The 25,197-nt window shown below is 35.2% G+C and overlaps 1 protein-coding gene across 40 annotated transcripts in view; it reads right to left on the bottom strand.

Moving 5' to 3' along the window:
* MAP2 (microtubule associated protein 2) overlaps positions 1-25,197 on the bottom strand; it is a 302,193-nt gene that overhangs the window by 29,318 nt on the left and 247,678 nt on the right. For 4 of the 40 annotated variants that reach the window (XM_032278376.1, XM_032278388.1, XM_032278384.1 and 1 more), the window contains 6 exons: positions 23,865-23,942; positions 13,878-14,123; positions 8,405-12,139; positions 7,992-8,198; positions 7,686-7,820; positions 4,739-4,800 (listed from right to left, as the gene is read on the bottom strand). In XM_032278376.1, the coding sequence (XP_032134267.1) occupies positions 4,739-4,800; positions 7,686-7,820; positions 7,992-8,198; positions 8,405-12,139; positions 13,878-14,123; positions 23,865-23,942 (4,463 nt within the window). Of the gene's footprint in view, positions 1-452; positions 624-1,035; positions 1,084-4,738; positions 4,801-7,685; positions 7,821-7,991; positions 8,199-8,404; positions 12,140-13,877; positions 14,124-23,864; positions 23,943-25,197 lie in introns of all 40 variants that reach the window. The other 36 variants (XM_032278391.1, XM_032278396.1, XM_032278402.1 and 33 more) reach the window with 22 other exon arrangements.

The raw sequence follows: 25,197 nt of genomic DNA on the forward strand, positions 1-25,197 counted from the left end.
CGGAGTTTCGCTCTTGTTACCCAGGCTGGAGTGCAATGGTGCAATCTCGGCTCACCGCAACCTCCGCCTCCTGGGTTCAGGCAATTCTCCTGCCTCAGCCTCCTCAGTAGCTGGGATTACAGGCACGCGCCACCATGCCCAGCTAATTTTTTGTATTTTTAGTAGAGACGGGGTTTCACCATTTTGACCAGGATGGTCTCGATCTCTCGACCTCGTGATCCACCCGCCTCGGCCTCCCAAAGTGCTGGGATTACAGGCGTGAGCCACCATGCCCGGCCCTGTTTATCAAAATTTTTAATTTGTATTTGTTTTAAAAGGGCCTATGGTTTATGTGTCAAACACTTCAGAATGTAAAGTATCTGCTTTAATACATTTCCTGAATTATTTTCTATAACATAACCTTCTCCCAAATTCTATTTCTTTCTGCACCTTTTATTGACCTGCTATCTTACCTTGTTCCCTGATTTTGAGTATGGCAAACGGTCTGTGGAGCCTGCTGAGGTGGACTGTATTAATAAACTGTCAGAAAATGTAGCCCTTTTAGTCGTGCTAGGGCAGGCTGAGCTGTATCTTGGGGACTTTGTGCTACCCTGTAAAGCAGGAATCTTTGACAAGGTAGAATTCTAGCCATGAAAGAAAACAAACAAAAGCACAAAATAAACCAAACTATGAAGTAAAAGGAAAATAATAAAAGAAGATTAAATGTATAAGAAACTCAAAGTCTTTTTAATAAGAACACATGATAAATGGTTATAATCAATGATAGAGATGTGTATTTAGATGAGAAGAGATTTTCATTGAACAGCTCTTTTAAGCCAAAATTAACTTAATAATACTCATATAAAAATGTCTGTTGTAACAAAACCAAATATCGCATGTTCTCATTGATAAGTGGGAGCTAAACACTGGATACACACGGACACAAAGATGGCAACAGTAGACACTGGGGACTCCAAAAGTGGGGGAAGGATTGAAAAACTTCCTATTGGGAACTATGTTCACTATTTGGGTGATGGAATCAATATAAGCCCAAACCTCAGCATCGCGTAATATACCCTTGTAACAAGCCTGCACAGGGACAACCTGATTAAAAATAAAATAAAATAATCTGTTATACAAATAAAACACAAAAATAATGCTAAATCATTTTATTTTATATTAACCAGGTCTAGAACAGCTATCCATGTTATTTGCTCTTCTTTACTTCCAAATGTGATTGCTTATGTTTGGTACATAGTAGATACCAATGGATAATTTTTGAATAAATGATGAATGAGTGGGTGGATAGATGGATGGAAGGAAGGACAGAAGAAATAATAATATTGCTTAGATATAAAGGAATCAGCTCTTTGAAATCCTGAGACCAAAGCAAGTCTCTCTCTCTCTCTTTTTTTTTTTTTAATAGAATAAGCCTTAATATAGAAAGAATGTTACAAGTGACAACTAGCCAAACTCTTTTTGCTGGTTTGAAAAACAATGCTGAGTGATTAAATTTTGTTTTTTTAAAAAATGATTCTATACTAGTTCTCTCATTTAAGGATAATGTAGATAAAATATTATTTTTGGATTCTATGTATAGAGTCTCTAATTAATTCCTAAGTTTTATTATCCACATTTGGAAATATCTTCCAACATCCAATCTGCTGGAATTATTCCTTTAATAAACTCAGCCTTTAAGGTGCACATATAATCCATATCTTAATCATGCTTCAAGAATTTTAGAACAAGGTATATTTGAGGCTTAATAATAAAAAAAGTATTTTTAAAGATTGACAAAATTTATTTTCAGGTAATCTAAATTGACTTCAACAGAAAATTTTCAGAGTTTATATATAATTAGTTCATTTTATAAGTAAAACACATACTGTAGACTAAGGTATACCATAGAACTAATAACATTTTTATGCAAAGACTGTAGTCTGCATGATGTGTTATGAATTCTAAAAAGGAAAGTCAGGACTGAAAAGATTGCCAATAAAAATCACAATTTAATTTACAGGTGTTGATAACCCCTGGGGAGACTGTCTGCAACTATAATTTGGAAGAATGTATGGCTTTTGGAGAAAGCTATGCCGGATGCCATATGTCTCATGGGTGACAAAAATATAGATAAGTACAACAAAGCCAAGGAGATTCTTATCTTCAAATAATTAATTTGATTTAGCTGTTACAAAAATGACAGATAAAATTGAGATTTTACATCAGGTTTTAACCTCTGTAGCTACAACAGAGACATAAATATTTAGACTGTACAAATCACTTCTTGTTTCATGGACCCAGTATCTTGAGTGGGAAGTGCAATTGGGTCAGGACAAGTCATTCTTTTTTGATTGATCCTACCCACAAAGGAGTGAGTTTCAAAAGTGTGATATAAAAGATAAAAATTAATTGGATTGCTTGTAGTTAAGAAAGACAACTATTAATACTAAACAAACAAACAAACAGAAAAACCAAGTGAAATGCAGGGTTATGGATGGGTCTGGTTCCTAATAAAGAGCAATTTAAAAAAATAATCACAGTCATTCCATAAATATATACACCTACTATGTACCCACAGAAAAAAATTAAGTTAAAAAAAGTGAATTAAAAAGAGGATACAATGACAAAAAAATCAGAGAACTGTTCTGATGGATATACTGAATATAAGTGCTAAATCAAATAAAAGGTACTCAGGGTTTTAGAAAACTTATAGGACAAGGATATGGCATTAGGAAGAAAAAAGCTAATAAATGAGAAAAAAAGAGAGACTGAAGGACTAATTCTTCTTCAGAAAGACAAGATGGGTATTTAGAAACAAAGAAGTTTGTTTTCTGTCAGATAATGCATATAGTTCTGTTCCAAGTGCTGAATCTACTGAGTTACGCAAAGACCAAGGGGCTTAAAAATTTCCTAAAAATGTTCCAAATAATGTCAACCTGAAGGAGGAAATCTCAGACTTGTTTTCTATATTTGCTCCTGAAAACTTCCACTGTTCAGTTAATTAAAATAATAACTAACAACTATTATCATTTATTAAATGAATGCTACGTTCTAAGCATTATACTGCATACTGTTTTATAGCATTATTACATTTAATTTTTATAACTAACTCATGATATAGGAATTTTGTCCTCTCCCTTTATTTTTAGAAAATTAAGAAATAGGAAGAAAAGGGTCATATAACTAATAGTTGTTCCAGATTTGAACATGGTCTGTTTCATAGCCCTATGGTTAACCACCATAAATCATTAGTTTGGAAACAGAAGGTAAAGAAATACAAATCTTGAAATCACATTGCGTTTATAATAAAGCCTAATGTTTACCAAAGCAATAAATGAATTCTGTTGCTTGCCATATGTTCAGGAATGTATCTGAAACATTTGTATAAAAATCAAGTATCATCCTTTACCAGTCTAAAACCCCTCAAGTTCAAGATCAAAGATTTGCCTGTCATAGGAAATGAATCACTACTTTTTATAATAAATAAAAGTGGAAGTCTAAAATCGTATTGATTTTTAGAAAGGTAAACTAAGAATTGTGACTTACATATTATGTGTTTGCTCAGACTCAGAACATTGTTATAGTTACTAATTAATTCAAATTACTTGTTCCAATTTTAGGATTTCATTACTAGCCTTTTAATTTTTTTATTTCAGTCATAAAGGAGTAAAAATACTTTATGTTGGTTTTAGTCATTAAAATATAGTTAATAATATAAAAATAAATTTCACAGGAAAAAATTAGAAAAGATTTATAAACATATGAAGAAGTTAAACACCATTAATACAACCAAAATAAATTTTTAAATAATATATGCCATCTCCATAATTTGGCAAATGTAGAGCAATATAAAATATGTAGTAATAATAATGAATATGAACACTCTTCTTAAACAGAATGTGTAAGTAGGTAGAAACTTTACAGAGGGCAATTTGGCAATATGAAACAAAAACTTTAAATATGAACATTTTTCTTGCAATAATTTCACTAGTAGAAAATTATCTGAAGGAAATGGCATACAAATGCATTTCTGAACTGAACTTAGCCAAAAAGTTCTCTAAAGTAATATTGTTAAAATAATGGTACCAACAAAAGTTTAAATGTCAAACAATAGGAAACTGATTAAGTATATCATTGCAAAGAAATAAAATGCAGTATTATGTAGTCATTAAAACTATTACAAAATGTTCAATGACAGGGAAGTACATTTACTGTTTAATTTAAACATTGACACATGGTGTTCTCATTTTTGTTGTTAAGCCTATAAATGTATAGAAAAAATTTAAAATTTTATATCAAAATGGTAACTGTATTTACCTTTATGATAAGGAGATTATAATTGATTTTCACTTATTTTTGCTTGTGTACATTGCTTCATTTGGTCAGATTTTATTTTGTAACAAAAACAATGAAAGTATATTATAAAATATAGTCACTATTGATTATATGGTTTGATTTTATAAAAAGTAAATAAGTTCGGCTTCCTTATTTTTGCCATATCATTGTGCTGCTTTATATGTTTTTGTCTTACTAGTAAGGAGGCAGTCCAGTTGCATCCTCACCAATTACCATCATATGCCATCCCAGAAGACATTCATCCTTCCATGCCTGTATGCCACGGAGAATCTTCTGGGTGAGCAAACTATTTAAAATGACTTTTAAGAGTAAATGTCTAAACAATATCAAAAGTTATTCCAATGTTGCAACTAATACCAAAGGAACTTCAAATGAAGAACAAGGAAAAACTTATTTTACTCACAGAGACTTTGTCCTTTGCCTGTTTAAATACACTGGGAGCCACAGCTGATTCCCCACCTGCTGCTGTTGAAAATAAAAGACAAACAACCCCAAACTCAGTGGCTAAAAACTCATAAATGCACGTTTAAATACCTTTAGGATATTCTGTTGTGTCAAAAGACTAATGCAAAGCAAAAGTTTGCTTATTTTGAGACTCAAATTCAGTAATTCACGAAACCTGAATAACAGTAACATAGCATGTGGCTCCAACTATAGTGTGTGCTAATTAATATAATCCATTGTCTACCAAAGCACAGGTAAGCACACCACATAATTTTTCTATGGGTTACCAACATACCTTTGAGTCACTAGAGTATATGTATAGATCCTTTAGAACAGAAATTACAGAATAGCAATGTGAAGTTTGCAAAATTTAAGAAAAAGGATGCTGATTGGTTTCTGGGGTTTGCATGATACATAGACGAGGGCTCACAGAGATTTCCAAACCCTCTTCTTGTTCTGGAAGCCACTGGCATACCAATAGATATTTTGGCATTTTACATTTCAAACTGTCATGATAAGTCAACCCCTTTCCCTTTGCACCCCTTCATTTCACAACATGAACGACACACTTGTTTGATGTGAAAATGCCACGAGAAGGAAGAAAAATAGCTTGTCAAGAACAGAAAACACGAGAGAAAATTTAAGTTCAGTAAATACAGAATATGTTCTACACATGCACTTCCTGTAAGAAATTATTACCACATCTGTTACTGTTGTTTCTCTTGCTGCTGTTTTATGCTTCTGGTTTCAATTTTAAACTCCATTATCTCTAGCATATTTTGGGTGATGACTTACCTGTGTTGGCTTAGCTCTCATGATTTAAAACAATCCTTTGTGGTTTGGAAAACCATCTACATTTGAAAACTGGGCTTAGAAAACAAAATAATCAAGCTTGTGTGTTTATTCCTCCTTAATTTTCATTCATAAAATAGAAACCCTCAGAAAAAAAAATATGTATCCTTATAAGCCCTCTGAATAAGTTTCAAAAAGGTACTTTTATGACATGTACAGTTCTAACACAAAAATAGTAACTGTCTGCAACATGCTTTATGTCATGTTGGTCTAGCTAGTGAGATTATTCAGATTCTAGGACTCATTGTTTTTAAGGAAGCGGTAAAAACAATGCCTCCTTACTACCTCTGTAACATAACTCAAATTCTTGTGACGTGTATAGCTTGCTTCAAACCAATGACACCTATATCTGATACATGCTTTCTCCTAAAGTATCTTAACATTAGACCAGAATAAAGGAAAATCTTAATTAGTCCAAAGATTTTAAATTTCTTTTAAAGAATTAATAAAAACACAATTTACTTTCAATGCGGTCAATTGAATACCAATGACACGTAAACAAACCATTTTACATTTTATCTAAAGTTCCACAGTCCTGATGATATCTTTCATCCTTTCAGGTAGGTTATAGAGTTTTCATGCTAAATCAGGAGATTCTGCTTGCCCAAGCAATTTTGCTATTAAGTTTAATGAAGCTATTAATTGCTATTAAGTTTAATGAAGCTAAAAACCTGAGAAAATGAACTGAGGTATATCATGTTAATTCCTAAATTCTAGCTTCAGAGATATTCTTCACCCTAAAGCTTTAACAAGGTGTGTGTATATATAAACCTTCCATTTTCAAATCCTGCCTTAAATACTTATTTTTGAAGGAAAGCACATGATATGATTTCTAGATGAAGAACACAAATACAAAATACTTGGAATTTTCAATGGCTAAAATGAAAACATCAGTTACCTTGATTTTCTGTTTCTCACAAAGGCTAATGTTCCTCTGAACTTTTAAAATCATCCACAGATTTATATAGAAGCATTGATGATGTACAATGGAAAGAAAAATATTCCTTTCTTATTTAGCAATCTGTTATTTTGTAGACTACAAGCATGCCACTTAATAAATGCTAAAATAAAATATACTGTAAGGTAAGATTATCCTAGTATACTTAAACATATAAAATAAATACTTTTCACTGAAATTTAGAAAAAAGTTGGCATTACAGATACTTGTAGGGGTTTTTATGATGGTTTCCAACATGTTTCATTCCTTTGTTTTACCAGTTTTATAAACTTAGGAAAAAATACGTATTTGAAGAAGAGAAATAAGTAGGTAGCAAAATAAAAATAAATTGAAGTTTATGTCTAACTTAAAATCCTCCTTAAAAGGGAGAGTTTTATCTTAGAATTTTTGAATACTGAATTCTACAGAAAAGTCAAACAGTTTGGATCCAACATATTTAAGAAAGTCCCCATGACAAAAATATCAGCTGAGAGATGTAGCTCAGTAAAGTAAAAACCTTGCTAATTTTGGATATGAGGAATAAAATCTGAAATAATTACCAGAAAAATTTGTTTTCTTTTTTTTTTCAGCAAAAGCAAAGTAATTTTGCAAACCACAATTTCACTTCCTGGCTTGCTTTTCATTTTCAATATCTAAATCGCTACATATTCTTAGTGGTTTTCAATAAATTCATCAACATCAGTAACAGATTTGGCAGTAACAATGTAGAAAATAGGACAAATATTTATGAGTTTAAGCATGAAAGAGATAAATATGCAAAATAATGAGAATGCATACCACGGTTAAATTCATCGCCATCGTCTAACCAAACACACAGAATGAAAATAGGAATCCCCAGAACGTGACACTAGAGCACAATGCCAAGATACAATCACGCACTGTTATGTCTGAGCATGACAAAGAAACAGATGGTCATGACCTTTTCTGTAAGGAAGGGGGAAAAAGAATAATGATACAAGACACTTAATAGCAAAATTGTTCATGACTGCTGAAATTCTTGGAAGAAAAACAAAATGAAGAAGCTGCTACAGTAATGAGATTAAAAAAAAAATACATGTCTATGTTTGCCAGTCACATTGCAGAATTGAACAGTCACCTGTGGTTTTCCGCTTAACACAGGAGAGATGAGTTGGTCTAGTATATTTGATAGCAGGTTTTAAAATGAATTTCCTGGAGGGAGAGTGGGCCTGAACTTCTGTTTTTTTAGCAAGTTCAGCCTTCTTATAAACTGCTATGAATAAGAAAACACAAAAAGCATACCATCAGGAAAAAATAAACACTTGGAGCAAAACCGAACAAAATTTTATAAATAATTAGTTACCACTGTTAGGCAGTTTTTCTGCAAAAAAGTAATAATGAATTACTTCAAAAACATTTTCAAAGAAGTGATTGTTAAATGAACCTTTTTTCCTTCTCACTTCATCTCTGGAGACTGTGCTAGGTTCCTTTTTAGCTACTTTTCTTTCAGGAGTGGAAATTCTGCCTCTCCCAGTTTTAAAAGGCTTTTCTTTTCTATGTTTCTCAAGAGATGATCTCCGAGCTTCCTTTTCAGCTTTCTCCTCTTTAGGAATAGTTTCTAACTGTTCTGTCATGATGCTCCTATCATCATCTGTGGATCAAAGCAAATCATGACAACAACAACAACAGTGAAAACATTAGTAACGAGTGTACAAAATCCTTTATATATTTAACAAAACGCAAAATAAAGAGATAAAGAGGTATTTTTAAATATTTAAATGAAAAAAAATTCCCATAAGTTATTGTGTTTGAGTTGGGAGTAGAAAACTAAAAAATAATAATAATAATAATGCACACCTTGAGTGTCCACCCAGAGGCTGTCAGCATCCATGATGGAGTCATCAATGGTGGTCTCGTCTTTGTAATCGTCATAGGTTTCTGTCTTATATTCAGAAAGTGCAACCTCTTCTCTCTCAGGGGAAGCTGGAGCTTCCGGAGAACCATCTTTGGGTTCTGCCTGGGCTTCAGCTGCCTCTTCTACTTCGAACTCTTCTTCGTCATGAGGGGATGGTCTCCTTTCCACCTCAGGCTGGTCTAGGGCTGCAAAACGCACACTGTGGGACCCTGACTCCCCTTCATCAGTTGTGGTTTGCACTACAGTGATGAAATCATCCTCGATGGTCACAACGGACTCAATCACTCCTTTGTGTTCACCTGGGCAGGTCTCCACAAATTCCTCCCTGGCACCTGAGGCACCCAAGTCAGTAATCTGAAGGGTATCTGAGCGGAAGAGCAGTTTATCATATTCTCCCTGGGCTTCTATCTCTTCTTCCTCACTCTGAACCTCTGCTGGTTCAGATACGATTGCTTCATGCACTGGCTCTGCAACATCAGAAGGTGTGATGGATATATCTGGGGTCTCTTTGCTTTCTTCTTTTGGCCCTTGAATAAATTCCATCTGGACATCAGCTCTCTCATCTGTAGCTAAATCAGCCTCTGAAACAGTAGGTGGACAAGGTATTTCCACTGACAATTTGATGGCAATCTCATCTTGAATTAGAGATGATTCGGGAGATGTTTCCTTCTTGCCCTCATCAGCTTTCAGGGACTCCATGGTGAGACTTTCATGCTCACCACTAGACTCATAGGACTCCTCCTTGTCTACAGCCTCCTGGTGCACCAAGTCAGGCTTGGCCACTTTCTCTTTGACTTCTGTCTCACTAACTTTGGTGCCTTCTTTCATGTGGCCAGGCTCAACACCCATAAATGCATCTGCCTCCTGTGGTGCTTTGGATGAGGGGGTCATGTCCTGTGTAGCCTCAAGTTTTAGCTCTGTTGCCCTTCTAGCATCTATGTTTAGCCCTGAAGCCATCTGTCCAAAGTCACTAATTTTAACATCTATTTGACCCTGGACAGCCTTGTTGGCAGCAAAATCCAGACCTTGTTCTGCTTTTTTTGATGGTTCTACCTCAGCTACCTCTGGCACTGAACTAAGACCCTTTGCTGCCTTCTCAGAGGATGCATCTGTTGGTATTGACAAATCTTTGGCCAAAGCTTGTTCGTAGGTTACTCCTAATCCAAATGTTTCCACTTTATCACCAGCCTCTTCAGTTTTCTTGGCATGTTCTTTTGAATCAGCATGTTCTTCACTCTTTTCTAGTACAGTATCCAGCCTATCACTAGCTTTCCTCTCTTGGTCAAACTCCTTACTCAGTCCTGATTTGTCACCAGAGATAGGCAGGGATGCTTCTTTGTCTACACTGAACTCATCTTTGACTCTTCCGGCTGCTGCCAGTTTCACTTCAATCAATGAAAGGTCTGTGGCCAAATCTCTTCGAACTTTATCATCAGTGCCTTCATAAAAGGAACCACTCTCCCCTGATAAGTTCTCACTGTCTTGAACAGGTGATGGCAATGGGACCGTGTATTTATTGAACACACAGTAGCCCAGGTCTTCGAGCTGACTGTCTGTTTTTGCAATGACATGGTTTTCATCAGTTACTGGGGGCAAGCCAGTACGACTATCCTCAACCACAGTCTCTGATGGGACTGATTTCCTCCTGGCAATCTCAGCATCTGCACTCACAGAAGCCAATCTTGACCTTGTGCCTGCCAGATCTAGCATTTCAGGCAGGTCAGGTGCCATGACAGTACCATTTTTGTAAAAGTCTTTGGCTAGGAAAGGAGACTCACATGTTGTCTCCACTTGAGTATTTTCTTCTCCAGTAACTTTTACTTTCTCCATCTGTTCTTCCTCTTTGCCTTCTACAGGGAAGCAAGGGGCTTTCTCCAGTGCAGGTGTGGTGGCTGGAAGGTAATCATCCCCTTCATCCATACTTCCACTAGTGTTGGTTAGAATATCGGAAGCCAGAGGAGAAAGATCATGTCCCCGACCAAAGTTAAATCCAAGAGCTATGGAATCTAGGCAAGACATGGGCAAATTGATTGACATGCTTCTTTGTTCGATTGCAGACCGACCACCAAGTCCTAAACTCCTGCTAAGGGTCAAATCATCCTTATTCTTACTGTGGAGGTCCCTTTTCTCTCCATACACTTTTGGATCAATAGTGAACATTCTTTCTTGAGGAGAACTGGGTTCTTCAGGTAAGTCAGATGGATAAGTCTGTGCAAGAGTGCTGTACCCTGCTTCCTGTGCTGGAGGACTGGGCTGGGATTCTTTTCCTGTTTGAAATTCCTTGTCACCATTTTTATGCATGGGAGACATGGTATCAATAGACTCATGGACACTTTCTCTAGTGTCACTCAGTTCATAGTAATCACTGCCTGGTTGAATGCTTTTTGTTGCTTCTTCTTTCAAGGCAGATGTTTCAAAATACTTGGACATTCCTGATTTATCTTCATAAAATGGCATGTCAAGTTCAGCTGATGTTGCAGCTCCAACTCCTTCAATCTTATCTTTGTCATCGACTCTCATATCAAAAAGTTCCTGAATTGAGCTTTTTTCAATTAATGCAGATGGTTCAGTCATGGCTTTCTCCAGTGTTTTAGAGGTCACAGCTGAATCTGCAACTGCTTGCTCCAAACTTACAGGGAATGAGTCCTGTTTCAACATATCTGTGGTAGGCTCGTGGCCTTTCTGTTCTGAGAAAGTGTGCTCTGTGGAGGTCTGGATTATGCCTGTTTCTTCATCTGCAAGTTTTGGGGGTCTAGTCTCTTTTGGAACCGCTTCTTTGTCAGAAATGGTGATTTTTTCTTCAAGCTTCAGCTCAGGTTCCTTTTCAGTAAGTGTAGGTTCCTGTCCACTGGGGGTGAAAATATCTTTTTGCTGCATAGTCTGTTTTATGGCCTCCTTTTCTTCCTCTAAGACTTTTCCCATAACATGTTCTTCTACAACTGGAATGTGAGTATCTTTGGGTAAAGTCATTGCCTCTGAGGGTGGTACTTCTGCCATTTTGTCAGGTTTATCCTTATGGGGCTCTTCAATTTCAGAACTATCTTTGGCAGTAGCTGGGCCACTGGTTTGTTGCAGAGATTTTTTGTCATCTGGCTGTAAAAAGGCAGGGGCAAAGGGTGATGTTTCTGTAACTATTTCACTCTTCATGACATCTAAAGGAAGAGTGAAGCTTCCACCTTGAAAGGGACTTGGCATGGGAGAATCAAATTGTTTCCCTTCCCATTTTGGAATATCATCAAATACGTCTTTTTCCCTCATGGGAGTCAGCGGGCCAGGAGATACTGGAGCAACTAAACCCCACTCATCCTTTTTTGCTTCTGTTGGCATTTCGATGAACCAGTCTTTTTGTTCTTTTGGAGTTAGAGGCTCTTTAGGGAGGTCAATGCCAGGTACTACAAGGCTTGGTTCTGTCTTCTGTTTCATGTCTTCCAGGTTGGCAACAAGAGTGTGCCCAAACAAAGCTAGGGGTGCCTTTTCTTCTTCTGTGCCTGGCACGTCCTTTTCATCAGGATAAGTTTTAGTTGTCTCTGGTTGAGAAACTAAGGCAGCATGTTTAAGGTCTTCACCAGGCTTACTTTGCTTCTCTGACTCCTTTTCCTTCTTGTCTAAAGGCTCAGCTGCAGAGAGAGTCAATTCCTGCTGATCATGGAACTCCATCTTCGAGGCTGTAAGTAAATCTGAAGTAATCGGGTTGATTTTTAAACAAATAATAGGCAAGAGCGTTCAGGAAATAAGCTTAAAATTATATTTTGAAATGACAAGTGAATGGTAGAATAAAAAGAAAAATATGGAACATGCAAGCATGCTACCCATGTAAAAATCAATATGAAAAGGTCAGGACTGAGATATATGTGTACTATTACTAAAATGAACTCTGGTTGTTAAATTAATGTGCAAAGGAATTGTAAAAACAGTATACTTCTGGATACTCTTTTCTCTTTTTTTGTTTTTCAGTCTCTCCTAAACATTATGTGATGTGTATTATAGAAGAAACAAAATTCAAATATTGAATAAGTAGCTAATGTTAGGGTACAGAAGGATATATAGTAAGGACTACATATAGATACGAATTGATTTCTACTGAACATTTTCATTGGTTTTGTCATTTAAAAATGAATTGGTAGGCTATGGGCAGAAGGCCAAGTAATGCACAATGATATAATGTTAATAGTTTCAGTTAACTTGATCAACAAATGTCAGGACCAATTCTTTAGGCATCCACAGGTTACTGGCATAAATTTTTAGAATTTATCTGAGATTAAATTTCAGAAATCTAAGTAAATATTTGCTATCAATTTTACGTGATATGACTTAATAATGTACAAGCCAATTTCTATCACATATTTAAAATTTTAAATTTCTAATAATTACTTAGTCTTATGACAGATATAAGAAAATCTGAATTATACTGTTGATATGGGAAAAGGCAGGGGAGAAGTGAGTAACAAATTTTTCAAAAGAGTCAACTATTGAAATAACTTTTTTCCCATGGTCATCACCTCATTCCTTGAAACATGACCAACTGGTAAAGCATTGGCTAGTATTGACTTTAGAGGTGCTCTGAAGAAATGAGATAACACGTTTTAATATTTATTTATTTAACAATCCAAAAGGCTTTATTGTCCCACTTGTGTTTTAAGGTCCAAGGTATTTCACTGTGGTCATTATAGCTAAATGTAGTTATCTGGAAAAGACTTGGGGAAAAATAATAAAATTCAACCATCTCTGAAAGAGCAAGTGTATGGATTATCATTACCTTATCTACTTATGTGTCCTGTTTTAACAATAAAAAAATAGTTTATGAACTTCTAATAAAGGTTAGATTAATGAAAACTCAAGAGATATGGGGATGATCAGAAGGTTGGCTGCCATGGGGAGAAAATGATATGAGAAGCATCAGCAGGAGCTCAAGAAAATCAAACCAGTATTCACTGAAGCATAAAATATATAGCACATTTTGGTTGCAAACAAAAACGATTCTACCATTTAAGCCTTGATGTGCCAAAATCCAGCTGTACGATTTGAAATAAAAGCATATGAATTGCTGTCCCCAAAATAAAAACAAAAATATACATGTATTAGCAATATGACTGGCAAACATTTGAGATGAGGGGGTGGGTAAAAAAAAAATAAAAAACAAAAAAAGAAGCTCACATAGCATCATCAGCCTGGCTGCAAAGCGTATTGTATCATGGCAAAGGAAATCAGGAATCAGCTACAGCACTGGAAAACCAAGCTGCCACATGGCACTTGCGCAAGCCATACTCTCTGCACATTAAGCCTACAACAGTGGACTTGTTATTTTGTAAGACGACCCAGCGATGAAATAGCGAAATAGCGTTGGAAAGGCATCAGGTTGGTAAGCCACTAGAGAGACCATTTGAACAAAACATGCAAATCCTGAGAAAGACACACCTTCCCCGGCAGAGGAAGGGGTTTTTACTTCTGGAGACACCTCCTTGACCTCTTTTACACTTTTCTCATGTGGGGCCCCTGCTGGGGCACTTTCTTCAGGATCTATTTGCGCCTCCACACTAGACTCCACTTGGCCCTTACTGAGGCCTGCGGGTTGCTCTGAGGACTTAGCAGTCCCATACTCTTTCTCAGGAAGAGCAGCAGGTTTCTCTTCCTCAGCCATCCGACTCTCTAGCGTTTCTTCTTCTTAGGAATGAAAGAGATGTTGACATTATGACCACAGAACAATACATGAAACAACAGAAATATTACTTAAGGAACACTTTCAGCTCCGTTAGAATGACTTCATGAAGACCGCGGCTGTTTTTTTAATTTTGCCATTTGGATAAACAAATTAATATTCTATGCAACATACATTATGTACTGGTTGGAAAACTATGATGTATAATCTGCTAATAGTGATGACTTTTAAAGTCTCATTAAAAGGCAATATATTTTAAAATTTGAGAGCTGAAAGGGTTGTATTGATTGATCACCCTAGTGGAAACGGCAGTAAGCTGCACGCATGTGGAAAGCTTGCTGGAAATAAGAGATGGTGCTGCCGGATAACAGATGGTTGTGAAAAGATGGATGTACTGATATACTGAAAAAAAAGCCTTAAAATTTGTTAGACATGTGCTGTTTTCACCAATGCAGGAAGCCCCTACATAAGAATTCCCGACTGCTTTATTTAAAATGTGCAAATTTTGCTAAAGAAATCTTTGGGAATAAAAAAAGCTTTGCCTCAAAAAAATATCCAACCAACTACCTTAACAGTTTTATAACAAAGTCCACCAAAGTTGCTTAAAATATAATTTATTTAGCATTTCCAAGGTAAGGGACTATCTAAGTCAAGTTACGATAGCTTCATTGCATTATATGATGTTGGAAAAAATGAACATTTTCAAGAAGTAAGTAAAGTAAAATAAGTTAAAAACAAAGTCAAGGTAAATTTTAAATCTATTTACAAAAGTCTACCTCTGGGACACAACTATTATATTAACTCCCTGAAATATCAGTAATGTAGTTCATACATAATTCCCTTTGACACTAAAGAAAAAGTATGCACATTAGTAATAAAGTCTTCTTTCTGTAATTCAAATTAAAATCACCAAGGAAAGATAATTGAGTGGTAATCAAACGGTCAAATAACCACCCCCAAAACCATGAATATCACATTAAAAAGTTAACATTTAAGATATAAAGACAAGCTTTTCAAGTTCATGAGTTATTGCACTCATTTGTTTCTCATTTACACTTGAAATGTCAATAAAAATAAGTAAATCCCATTTTGTCACTTAAGAAATTAGAGGGAAATATGTAAGCTGTTTTATAGCTTTGTAAATGGAAGATTCTTACAAAATTCTTATGAAATAATTGTACATTGTTTAAACAGCCCTGAGGGAAATACTACAGATAGAAAGAAAATGAATTTTCTTTTCATTTCTTTTTTTTTTTTAGAAATATTAATACCATCAGAGAGAAACAGAGAGAGAAAACTACTTCATCTATCTCTTCACATTTAGCACTCACTTTTATTTTTGTAATTTAAATATGTAAGTAGCATTTTAAAAATTTAGATTCTAACTTGTTATTTTAAGAAAATTTTTGTAATGCCATAGATTTTGATTACAGTTAAAATAATTTTAATGTAACTGCATTATAATGTTATCATTTTGGATAAAGTTTAATCAAGTTAATTTACATGTTTTCAAATCCGTAGCTTTTTAGCTTTTCATTTTCTCATTTGGTATAAATCATATTTATTTCCCTACAATTGTTCCTTATTTAGAAACTTGCATATTTTAGAAATTAAGTTTAGAATAACTTAGTTTAACTTAATATGGGTTATATTTCTTTATCGGAGAGCCTGAGGTATTGGTTTTCTCTGTTTTCAAAAGGGTCCTTGAAGACGCTCATTATCATGACTGTAGTTAGTGAGCTATAAGCTTATTCCTTATTGCTTTAGAACTATATGCTTTCATATTAAATACTGCCCCTTTTGGAAATACACTCTTCATCTAAGCAAAAATATATTTAGCTGTACTTTTTCTTCTTCACCAAAACTACTTAGAATGAGACATATTGCAGCCCATCACCTACAGTACTTATTTTATCCTCACTATAACCAATTATATACTGGAGTCTCTGAGCTTTATAAGGCTAGAATGACAAAGACTTTGAATCATTTCCTTCATTTTAGTCCATCTCTACTGATGTGGGCCAAGATTTAGTCACCTGGGGAAGCCTCTGTAGTTTCTGTAGATAATTACATGATATGGGGAAATAAATTCTTTCTATAACATTTATTCTGCTTGCAGCAGATTCTTCAGTCTTTCTCTTTTAAAGAACTATCATAATAACATAGCTTAAAAATAAAGCTAATGCTATTTAATAGTAATTTTATATGTCTAAGGAGGAAAAAAATTATATTTAGGGTCATCGTCTTTGGTTTGGGTAAGAATATGTTCTTCCCAGCTGATTATTGGCAGGAAGCAGAAAGAAGTCATACTTTAATAGAATATATTTTTGCTTCTCTCTCTCTCTCTCTCTCTGTCTCTCTCTCTCTCTCTCTCTCTCTTTTCCTTCCTTCTCAGAAGCAATGACATAGAAAAAGGAAGTGCTCTCATGCCTCCAGTAAGGCTTCTTTCATATAAATTGTTAAGGCATTTGGATAGATTCAACTTATATAGGAACTTGACTTTCATGCAGAGAAAACAGGTTCCTGTCCCTCCCACTCTGTATAAAGGCACACTTAACATGATGCAGGTGGTCAAAGCTGCAGGCCAGGGAAGAGGAGCAAAAAGGGACCATGCTTGGTTCACCTTTCTCCTGGCCTAAGTGGGCCTCTGCACTCTGCGCTGTGACACTGGGGAGCACACTAGAGGTGGTCCATTCTGAGCTGAACAAAGGATGCTCATAGTACTCCTCATCGGAATTGTAAGGGTCATCATCAGGCACAGACACCGAGATGGAGGGGGCTAGGAGTCTACGCCTCTCCCCGCTGGTGGTAGGTTCATGGCTGGGAAACCTGTGTAGAGGACCCACTTGATCCTCAGCCCCTTCATCTACAAACAGACACACAGGAAGAAACTGCAGGGAGAACTGCACAAGACAGACACAAGATCAAGACGGACGAGACAAACACTTACACAAGGACACAAAGGGCCACAGAAGCAGCACAGCAGGATGGAGGGAAATTAGCAAGATCAAGCTGATGGAGGATGGGAGACAGTGAATGTTTCATGCCTCGGTAACCGCTGAATTTCACCTATCCATTAAACAAGTTTGCCATTGATCTAAGTGAACCAAAGGCATTGACAGCCCTGCTGCAAAACGAAAGTCATCTATACATTCCTCTCAAACAAGTCAGAATAACCAAAGAAACATTGGAATAGAAACAAAGCATTACAAAACAAATGCATTCTTTGGAAGAAATTCTTTCATAAAGGTTAACTCTACTCATGCTAATATCAATATATTTATAAGTTAAAAAATAAGAAAGTTGTTAGGATTTAATGCCTGTGAGATTAAGAAGAAGGGTCCTCTTTAAAACATAGCCTTAAGTATCTAGGAAGTACAAGTAGTTAGTGTTTTGGTGAATTTAAGTCTAGTTAATAACTTTAACCAGAAAGTCATTTTTAATTTCAATCCTTTAAGAAAAATCTACAATGTGTTATTCCTCTTTCCTGACTTAATAAGAAATGATCAGTCAACATAGCTCTTTCTTTGGATGCTAAGGCTAATGTAGTACCTAGGGGCATCATTTTAAACCCAGGTTCTCATTTGCAGGACAGTGAAAGTTTATTGTTTTAAGAAAGCCTCTAATATTACAAACTTGTTTTCCTATGTTTTGTTTTCCTTCTGAAAGCTTAACAGAGATACAATTAGCTAAAAATTTCTGCAGAGTCAGCTGCAGATTCATCAAGACTTTATTCCATGTAGTTTCATTTGTACCACTGGCTCTTGGATGCTTTTAATGTTTCAAACTTCTTATTGCATATTTCTTATTGAAATGCTAAAATAACTACTCTCATTTCTGTTCTTTCCTGTATCTTGCCTTGGAAATTTGCATTATTTAAATATATCTCCTTAAATACACATGCAGATCAGTCTGCTTAGCATTTGGATTCTTGTATAATTCAATGAACACTTGGCTTCTGATGTGGTGCAGACATTACATCTCAGGCCTATGTAGTGGTTGCTGAATTTTCTAATCACTATTTATTTACTTATATTGAGAAATCAATTTAAAATTTCATGACTCAATAATAAGAACAAAATCTATAGTATCTATCTGTACAGTTTTTATTTAGATCAGATTTTAAGAAGACAAAATTATATCATTAATTTGAAAATAGACTGTATTTTTAGGACAGTAACGTATTTGTGGCAACCAAGTGCTGACAACTAGAAATAAGTCTGAAATCATGAGGATACTAAAATAACATTTTATAGAGAGAATACATTTAATCTTTCAAGCACATTATTTACTGATTGTTCCATGGAAGATGTTTCTGGATGGATGCTCAGAACTTTCTCAGCCACAGTGCTTTTTATATCATGGGATAGCAGAAGACTAAAATAACGTTTGGTATTCTTAGTTCAACTCGGCACGATTTCGCAGCTGAGCAGATAATTGTCCAAGATCTAGCCTACAACACTGACTGAATCATAGCCCTGGCTTGTCACATGTCCTAGCCATTCATATTTCTCTCAGTGGATCTCTGGGGCTGTAAACTCCCCATATGTGCAAATTACTTCTAAAACTCCTGGTATTTTCAATACGGTACATTCGTAATCAATAAATGAAACGGGATATGTTCCTCTTTGCTTTTCAACATCATTTTCTAGGAAGTATAGCAGACTTTAGTATAAAACTAAAGAATTTCAAGCTGAGAGTAAACGCAATACTCATTGGATATTTTAACCTTTTGTAGATTTTGGCCCCCTCTTTCTTGTTGTCACTGTTCTTTGTGAAAGTGCCAAAATTTAAAAACAGCCCAGAGCCTTGCTTCATACCTATAGCATTAAAAAAATTGTATTTTCTGTTCTGAAAACTTTTACCCTAATCAGAAAACAACAAAAAGAACAAAACAAAGTTTGAAAGCTCCAATGGAAAAAGTAGCTTCTTTGTAGTATTTGTCTGGCCTGGGACCAAGGCAACTTCAAAAAGAGTGTCTAGCAAAGTCCGGCCTTTTCTTGGTACTGTGAGCTGTCTGTACTCCAAGTCTCTGTTTAAGACCTATGAGCCTAAAGTCCATCTACGTTACAAGCTCTAGAAATATGCCAGGGAAGCTATGCTTTGTGGGGACCAAGGCTGGCTAAGCCAAACAGGGCACTTGATTCTAATGATAATGATAGAAGACGTAAGATTCTCATTCCTTATGGTGTTGTGTGTGGCATGTGCATCTGGATCACTCCCAACAGATGGAAGACATAATAATTTTAAATAAATAAATAATAAATGGAATATTTATTTGTAAGCTTTTTTCTTAAAGGAAATTACTATAGTAGCTTATAACAAACAACTCATTTGAAGATAATTTACTTCCATAGTCTCACAATAAGAATCTTGATAAGCAACAGCTTTGGGGATGTAGTGAAACTGTGATTGCAGAATTTAGATTTGGATTTGCATTCTGGATAAGCCACTTATCCAGAAAGCCATGGCATTTTGGGCAAAAAAGTGGAAATGAATATTATCTCTGTGGGTTGCTGGGAGGACTAAATGAGAAGATATCTGTGAAAATGCCAAGTACAATGTCTGGCTCCACACATGTGAGCCTCTGTGTCTTCAGAGTACCCAGACAAGCTGTCAGGTACCTCTGTTATTTCCCCTCATTTAACACACCAAAGTTGGTATTGAGAGATATATGAAAAATTGAATTCATTTTACAACAGTTAATTTGCTGTTTGAGGTCAGGATTGAATGCATGCATCCTTTTACTAGAAGTAGGCATGCTTCTAGGGACTCTGCTTTTGCCACAGAATATTGTTTCATTTAATAATGTGTTACACTAAAAATCGGGTAACCTTATGAACCTCGGACTTTTGTATAATCTTGAAAAATAAAGCTTACCTGGTTTCAATGGAGGAATACATTTTCCCTAGTTTGCTTTCATTCAAACTTTTTTTTTTTAAGTATTTGAAAATTTACACTGGGCTAATGTAAGGTTTGCCATGTAAAACCCAGCCTTGGTATGTCAGCCTCCTTTGGAGACTGCATCTTGTGGAATGTTAGTGATTTGGTGTTTTTTGCGTGTTGTGGCATCACAGCATATGGTTGATGGCTGCTGGCCCAACTTACATTGTTCTCCACCATTTCCAAGCCCTTTCCATTCTGCCAGCTTTTGACTGAGGACTCCTCAGTCTGCTGACTGTTATTGCTGCCCCAGAATGACATAAAGAAAAAACTACTTTCAGATTAGCAATTATTAGGTCACCACATCCATGACACAGGAAAACACCACCCTAGAAATCAGGAGCAAATCTAAGAGGACAGAAAGAATCCTGGCTCTGTGTTCAAATTATTCCATACCTGCACAGGCTTCCAAATTCTAATAGCTCAGTCCAAATGACAACCATTATGATTAGGCCAAGAAGAAAAAGGAGGCTAATTTGAAAAAATCAAAACCAGTACAGCTTAGGTTTACTGTACCTTTACTAAGTGGGTTAGGTCTACAGCTTAGGTTTACTGTTCCATTACTAAGTGTGTAGCTTGTTTCATTTTTTTCTTCAAAACCCCTTGCAAATGTTTTCCAGAATAAGCACATGTCCTGGGAATTATTAATATTACATTAATTATAATAAATATTCATAAATGATAATAATTAACATCTTAAATTATTTTTAGTGGAAGCTTTCATGCTTTTCCTTTGGGAAAGAACAGCTTTAAAAAGCTTGATAATTAATAGAAAGAAAGTGTATCCTCAAAATCACTGAATACTTAATCTAACAGAAGAACTTTCTTTCATTTGTATAAAAGGATCAGACTGCAGGAGTCACTGTACCCTCAGATTAAAATTGCTTTGAGGCTGTCAAGGAGGGTAAATAATCTCCTAGATAAGGCAAAAAAAAAAAAATGCACCTGCTCCCTTTCTGCCAGACCTGCTATAAGCAATATATTGATGGAATTTGGGTTGGGCATTTATAAACTACTTGGTTTAAAAAATTGAACAGTTAAATCCTGTCTTGTGACTTGTCACTAATTTATTTTCTGACAAAACTAAACTTAAAAAAATACTTGTATATTACTTAAGTGTGGCTTAACATAAAAGAGAAGGAGTAGTTTGTCTAGACTTCAAATCTTTCACATATTTAAGGTGAGAATATTTTCTGGCCTTTATAGAGGTAGAGTTTGTAAAATATATACATATATTTTTCCTAAAACTCAAAAAATCGTTATACTTTTAAAAGCAAATAATCAGAACTTCAGACAATTTCATACTTTAAAAAGTTAAAAATACAAGTTTGGCTTGAAAATAACTTTGAATTACTTCGAATAGGAGGTTACTTGGTATTTTCCTTGAAACAGCTTGAAGAAAGTAATTCCAAAATGTAAGGGAACTCTGGAAAGTTGACACCTAAGTTACCAAAATGTGAAGGTGATTCTACATTTTATTTACTTATGTTTTCATTATATCCATCATATTACCCTGCAGGAAGCAGGCTGGGTGAATTCCCAGATGGATTGGAGGACTCTGCTTCTTCCCTTTCTGTTCCAAATCCCATATAGAGTAAGAAGATTAAATGACTTGACCTCAAGCAGACTTTTGGAGTAAACCTACACTGTCAACATCATATCCCTCTCTGGGTTAAGAGGATTCTCTGATGCTTGAAAAGCTTTAAGTAGGAGCTCAAAAACATGTTCCATGGCCTGAAGGAGGTATAATGGTCATGTCAGGCTTCCCCCTGCATTCAGGGTAAAATCTAGGACACTGACCCCAGCTGACCGCTGATTACTCTCACACTTCTCCACTGCTCTACTCTTTCTCACTACCCATTAGCCATGGATGCCCTTCAGTTTCTGGGTCACTTCAACTTCTTGCTCACCTGAGTGCCCTTGTTATTTTTTCCATTTTTGTTTAGCCAACACTTCTTCCTCATGCTTCTGGTCTCAGCTACTTAGCCATCCCAATAAAATAAGGTTTCTCTTGTACTATTTTAAAGCTCCTTATTCTTTTCCTTGTCAATGCTAATCCACTTTGAAATTATTTGTAAGCTTATCTATTGGATTTCTGTTTTCCACTAGATAGTGTACTGTCTATCTATCTATCTATCCACCTATTATCTATCTATCTATCTATCTATCTATCTATCTATCTATCTATTTGAGACAGAATCTCACTCTGTCACCCAGGCTGGAGTGCAATGGTGCCATCCTGGCTCACTGTAACCTTTACCTCCCTGGTTCAAGCGATTCTCCTGCCTCAGCCTACTGAGTAGCTGGTATTATAGGTGTGCACTAACATGCCAGGCTAATTTTTATATTTTTAGTAGAGATGGGCTTGCCTGCCTCAGCCTCCCAAAGTGCTGGGATAACAGACAATAACATACCCTTTAAAAGCAGGAATCATGTCTGTTTTGTTCACTGGTATATGCTCAGAATTTGAAGAGTATCTGGAACATTGTAAGTGCTCAATAAATAGGTGCCCAGCGAATGGATAAACATAAGGTCAAAAGAAAGTTTTCAAACCTATAAACTAAAAGATTAGATCACGTTAACTAATAATCAGTGGCTGTTATACACTGATTATCCCCAAACTTTCTTTTATTCCTCTGAAAAACTTAGTTTGTTTAATATTACTTCAGGCAGTCAATTGAAAAAAAGGAAGTTCAATTTAAGAAAGAAAAATCTTGCTAAAATAAATTTAGGTTTATAAATCTGTGAAAAAATAAAATTATAATAGAGTTGATAATTTATGATTCAGTAATTCTAATTTTTGTATTTAGGAAGTCAAAAAATATTTTAAATGAACCTAATTACAAATGATAAAAAGACAAGTCTTTTAAAATAAATACTCTTTAGTCTTTAACACAGTAAAAAGGAAAAATAAATGACTTAAACATAAATAAAATAAATATTTTTAAAATTCTGGTTTTAATACATGAAAACTAAGTATTATTGAAACAACAATGGACTCTAGCTCTCTTCTGCCTTTTCCTGTAACTCTCAAACAATACACAAAAGTTAACTGGTCTAAGTTGGAGAACCAGTAATGGTTTCCTTTTAAGTGGTGCCTTTCATCTCAGATTCTGAATGAATATTCTTCAAAGGCATCTTTCTGTTTTATCAACGAGAACTGACATGACATTCCATGTTGAGTACGTTCATAAAAAGATCCATGGACAATAACATGTCTCAACAGGAAAGAAGTTATGAGCTCAGCTTCCAGTCCACTGCTCTCAATATCAGATTCATTCATTCACTTCTTCATTTATTCACTAATATTTATTAAATTTGCTGTGGGTCAGGCTCTGGGGAAGGCCTTGGCAATATAATAGTGAGGAAAACAGAGATAATTCCTGATACTTTCATAAGGAAGTGTTGATTTCATCAATAAATCTGACCCCTACTATTATAGGGATTACATTTATATTTATTTTAATTTGGTTCAGTCACTTACAAGGTAGAATTGTATCTTCCCTGTTAAAGTATTCTATCTTAAGTGAATGGGTTCTCTATAGTTATTTATAGCAACAAAATACAAATTATTTTCCTTAGTCAAGCAGATTTCTTTTTTATTTACCAAATTCCTCTACTTCTGCTTTTATATAAATAAGTGATTATTTATTTAAAGTCTTTGTTTCTTCTTTACTATTTGAAACAGATAGCTCCAAAGCTTGGTCACATACTAACCAATACCAAAGTCCCGAGCTTATTGACTGAAGTTTATTGTTCACCCTTTATCAGAAGACAAACCTGAAAAGTCCAGTAGGCCTTACCTTCCTCCACTGTGACAGTCTGTTCTGAGGCAGGTGATGGGGGTGGAGAAGGAGGCAGATTAGCTGTTTCTTCAGCTGCTAAAGATCAAACAATGGAAAAATGAGATGCAATAATTAATCCTTTCAGGCTGGTAGATGTGTAGGCAGCTCTGCCATTTGTAAAAAAGCCCTCTCTATAAAATTCAGAAAAGTAGTAAGCTGCCTTTGATTTATTTTTAGGCCCATTACCTGATTCATGTGTTTTTGAAAACCTAAAAAATAAGACAAACATTTGATATTTTCAAAAAAAAATCATTTTATCATCTAGAAAAACAGATTAGAGATACCTGCTAAAATTCCATCATTAATCTCATTAAGGTGTCTACCTGTTCAATTAATAAAATATTTCATTTTGGCCCTAATTTACCATATGAGAATACACACAGGCAGGCATTTTTAGTTTGGATTCAGCTACTGACAGAAAAAAATATTAGAACCCTCTATTGTTCAACTGCTCAATCTGGAAACATGTGTTATCTTGATCACTCATAGTTATTTTAAGGGTCATATTTTTTAAACAACGTTTTGTCCACTGGGTCTAATTTCAAAACCCATCTTCTTTATGTATTCTCAGAAAAGGAAAAATAAGCTTTCACAGCCTGAGCCAACTCTCAGACAAAAACCATGCACTGAGTAAACTTCTGGTCTTAGCATTACACATGAAGAGGATAAGAGCAAAAGGTTCTAAAGGATGTAATTCATTTACAGTTAACGTAAGTTGTGTTTTTCAAGACACTTAGATTCTTTGTGACCCCCTCATATGACAGTAAGAAATTTCAAAAGGAACTATTTCTCATTTAAGGTCAGTGGTTAAATCTATTTTAAAGATTAGAGGAATTTCAGTTTCATAAAGTAGTTAGTAGAGGCAGCTTTGTGATGACAGGTAACTTTTTATTTCCTTACCCAATGGGCTTCTGCATGGCATATTTTAAGATTTCAAATGTTAAAAAATTGAGTTTTCTTTTCTTTTAAAGAAAAAAGTGAACAACAGTCTGAAGGTTAATGTTTTAGATTAGATAATTCTTTCCCTATATGTTTTAAGAGAAAAAATAGTCCTTAATAATAAAACAAAACCCACAGCACTAAAAATACTGAGTGTATTCTAAATTATTATTCTGGGAGGGCAGATTATTTTTATTACTTACTTTTTAATAGGCAATTAAAGGAATACTAATCAGAAAATCAAATATTACAGATATATTAGACTGTAAGAGAGGGAAATGGATATGTACTATTTTTAGGCCTTTAAAACCATACCTTTCTATGACTCAGGTGTATGTACCTGTGAAATAAA

This window comes from Sapajus apella, unplaced genomic scaffold (assembly GCF_009761245.1).
Source record: "Sapajus apella isolate SASKATOON/1434 unplaced genomic scaffold, GSC_monkey_1.0 scaffold10, whole genome shotgun sequence".
NCBI classification, from domain to species: domain Eukaryota; kingdom Metazoa; phylum Chordata; class Mammalia; order Primates; family Cebidae; genus Sapajus; species Sapajus apella.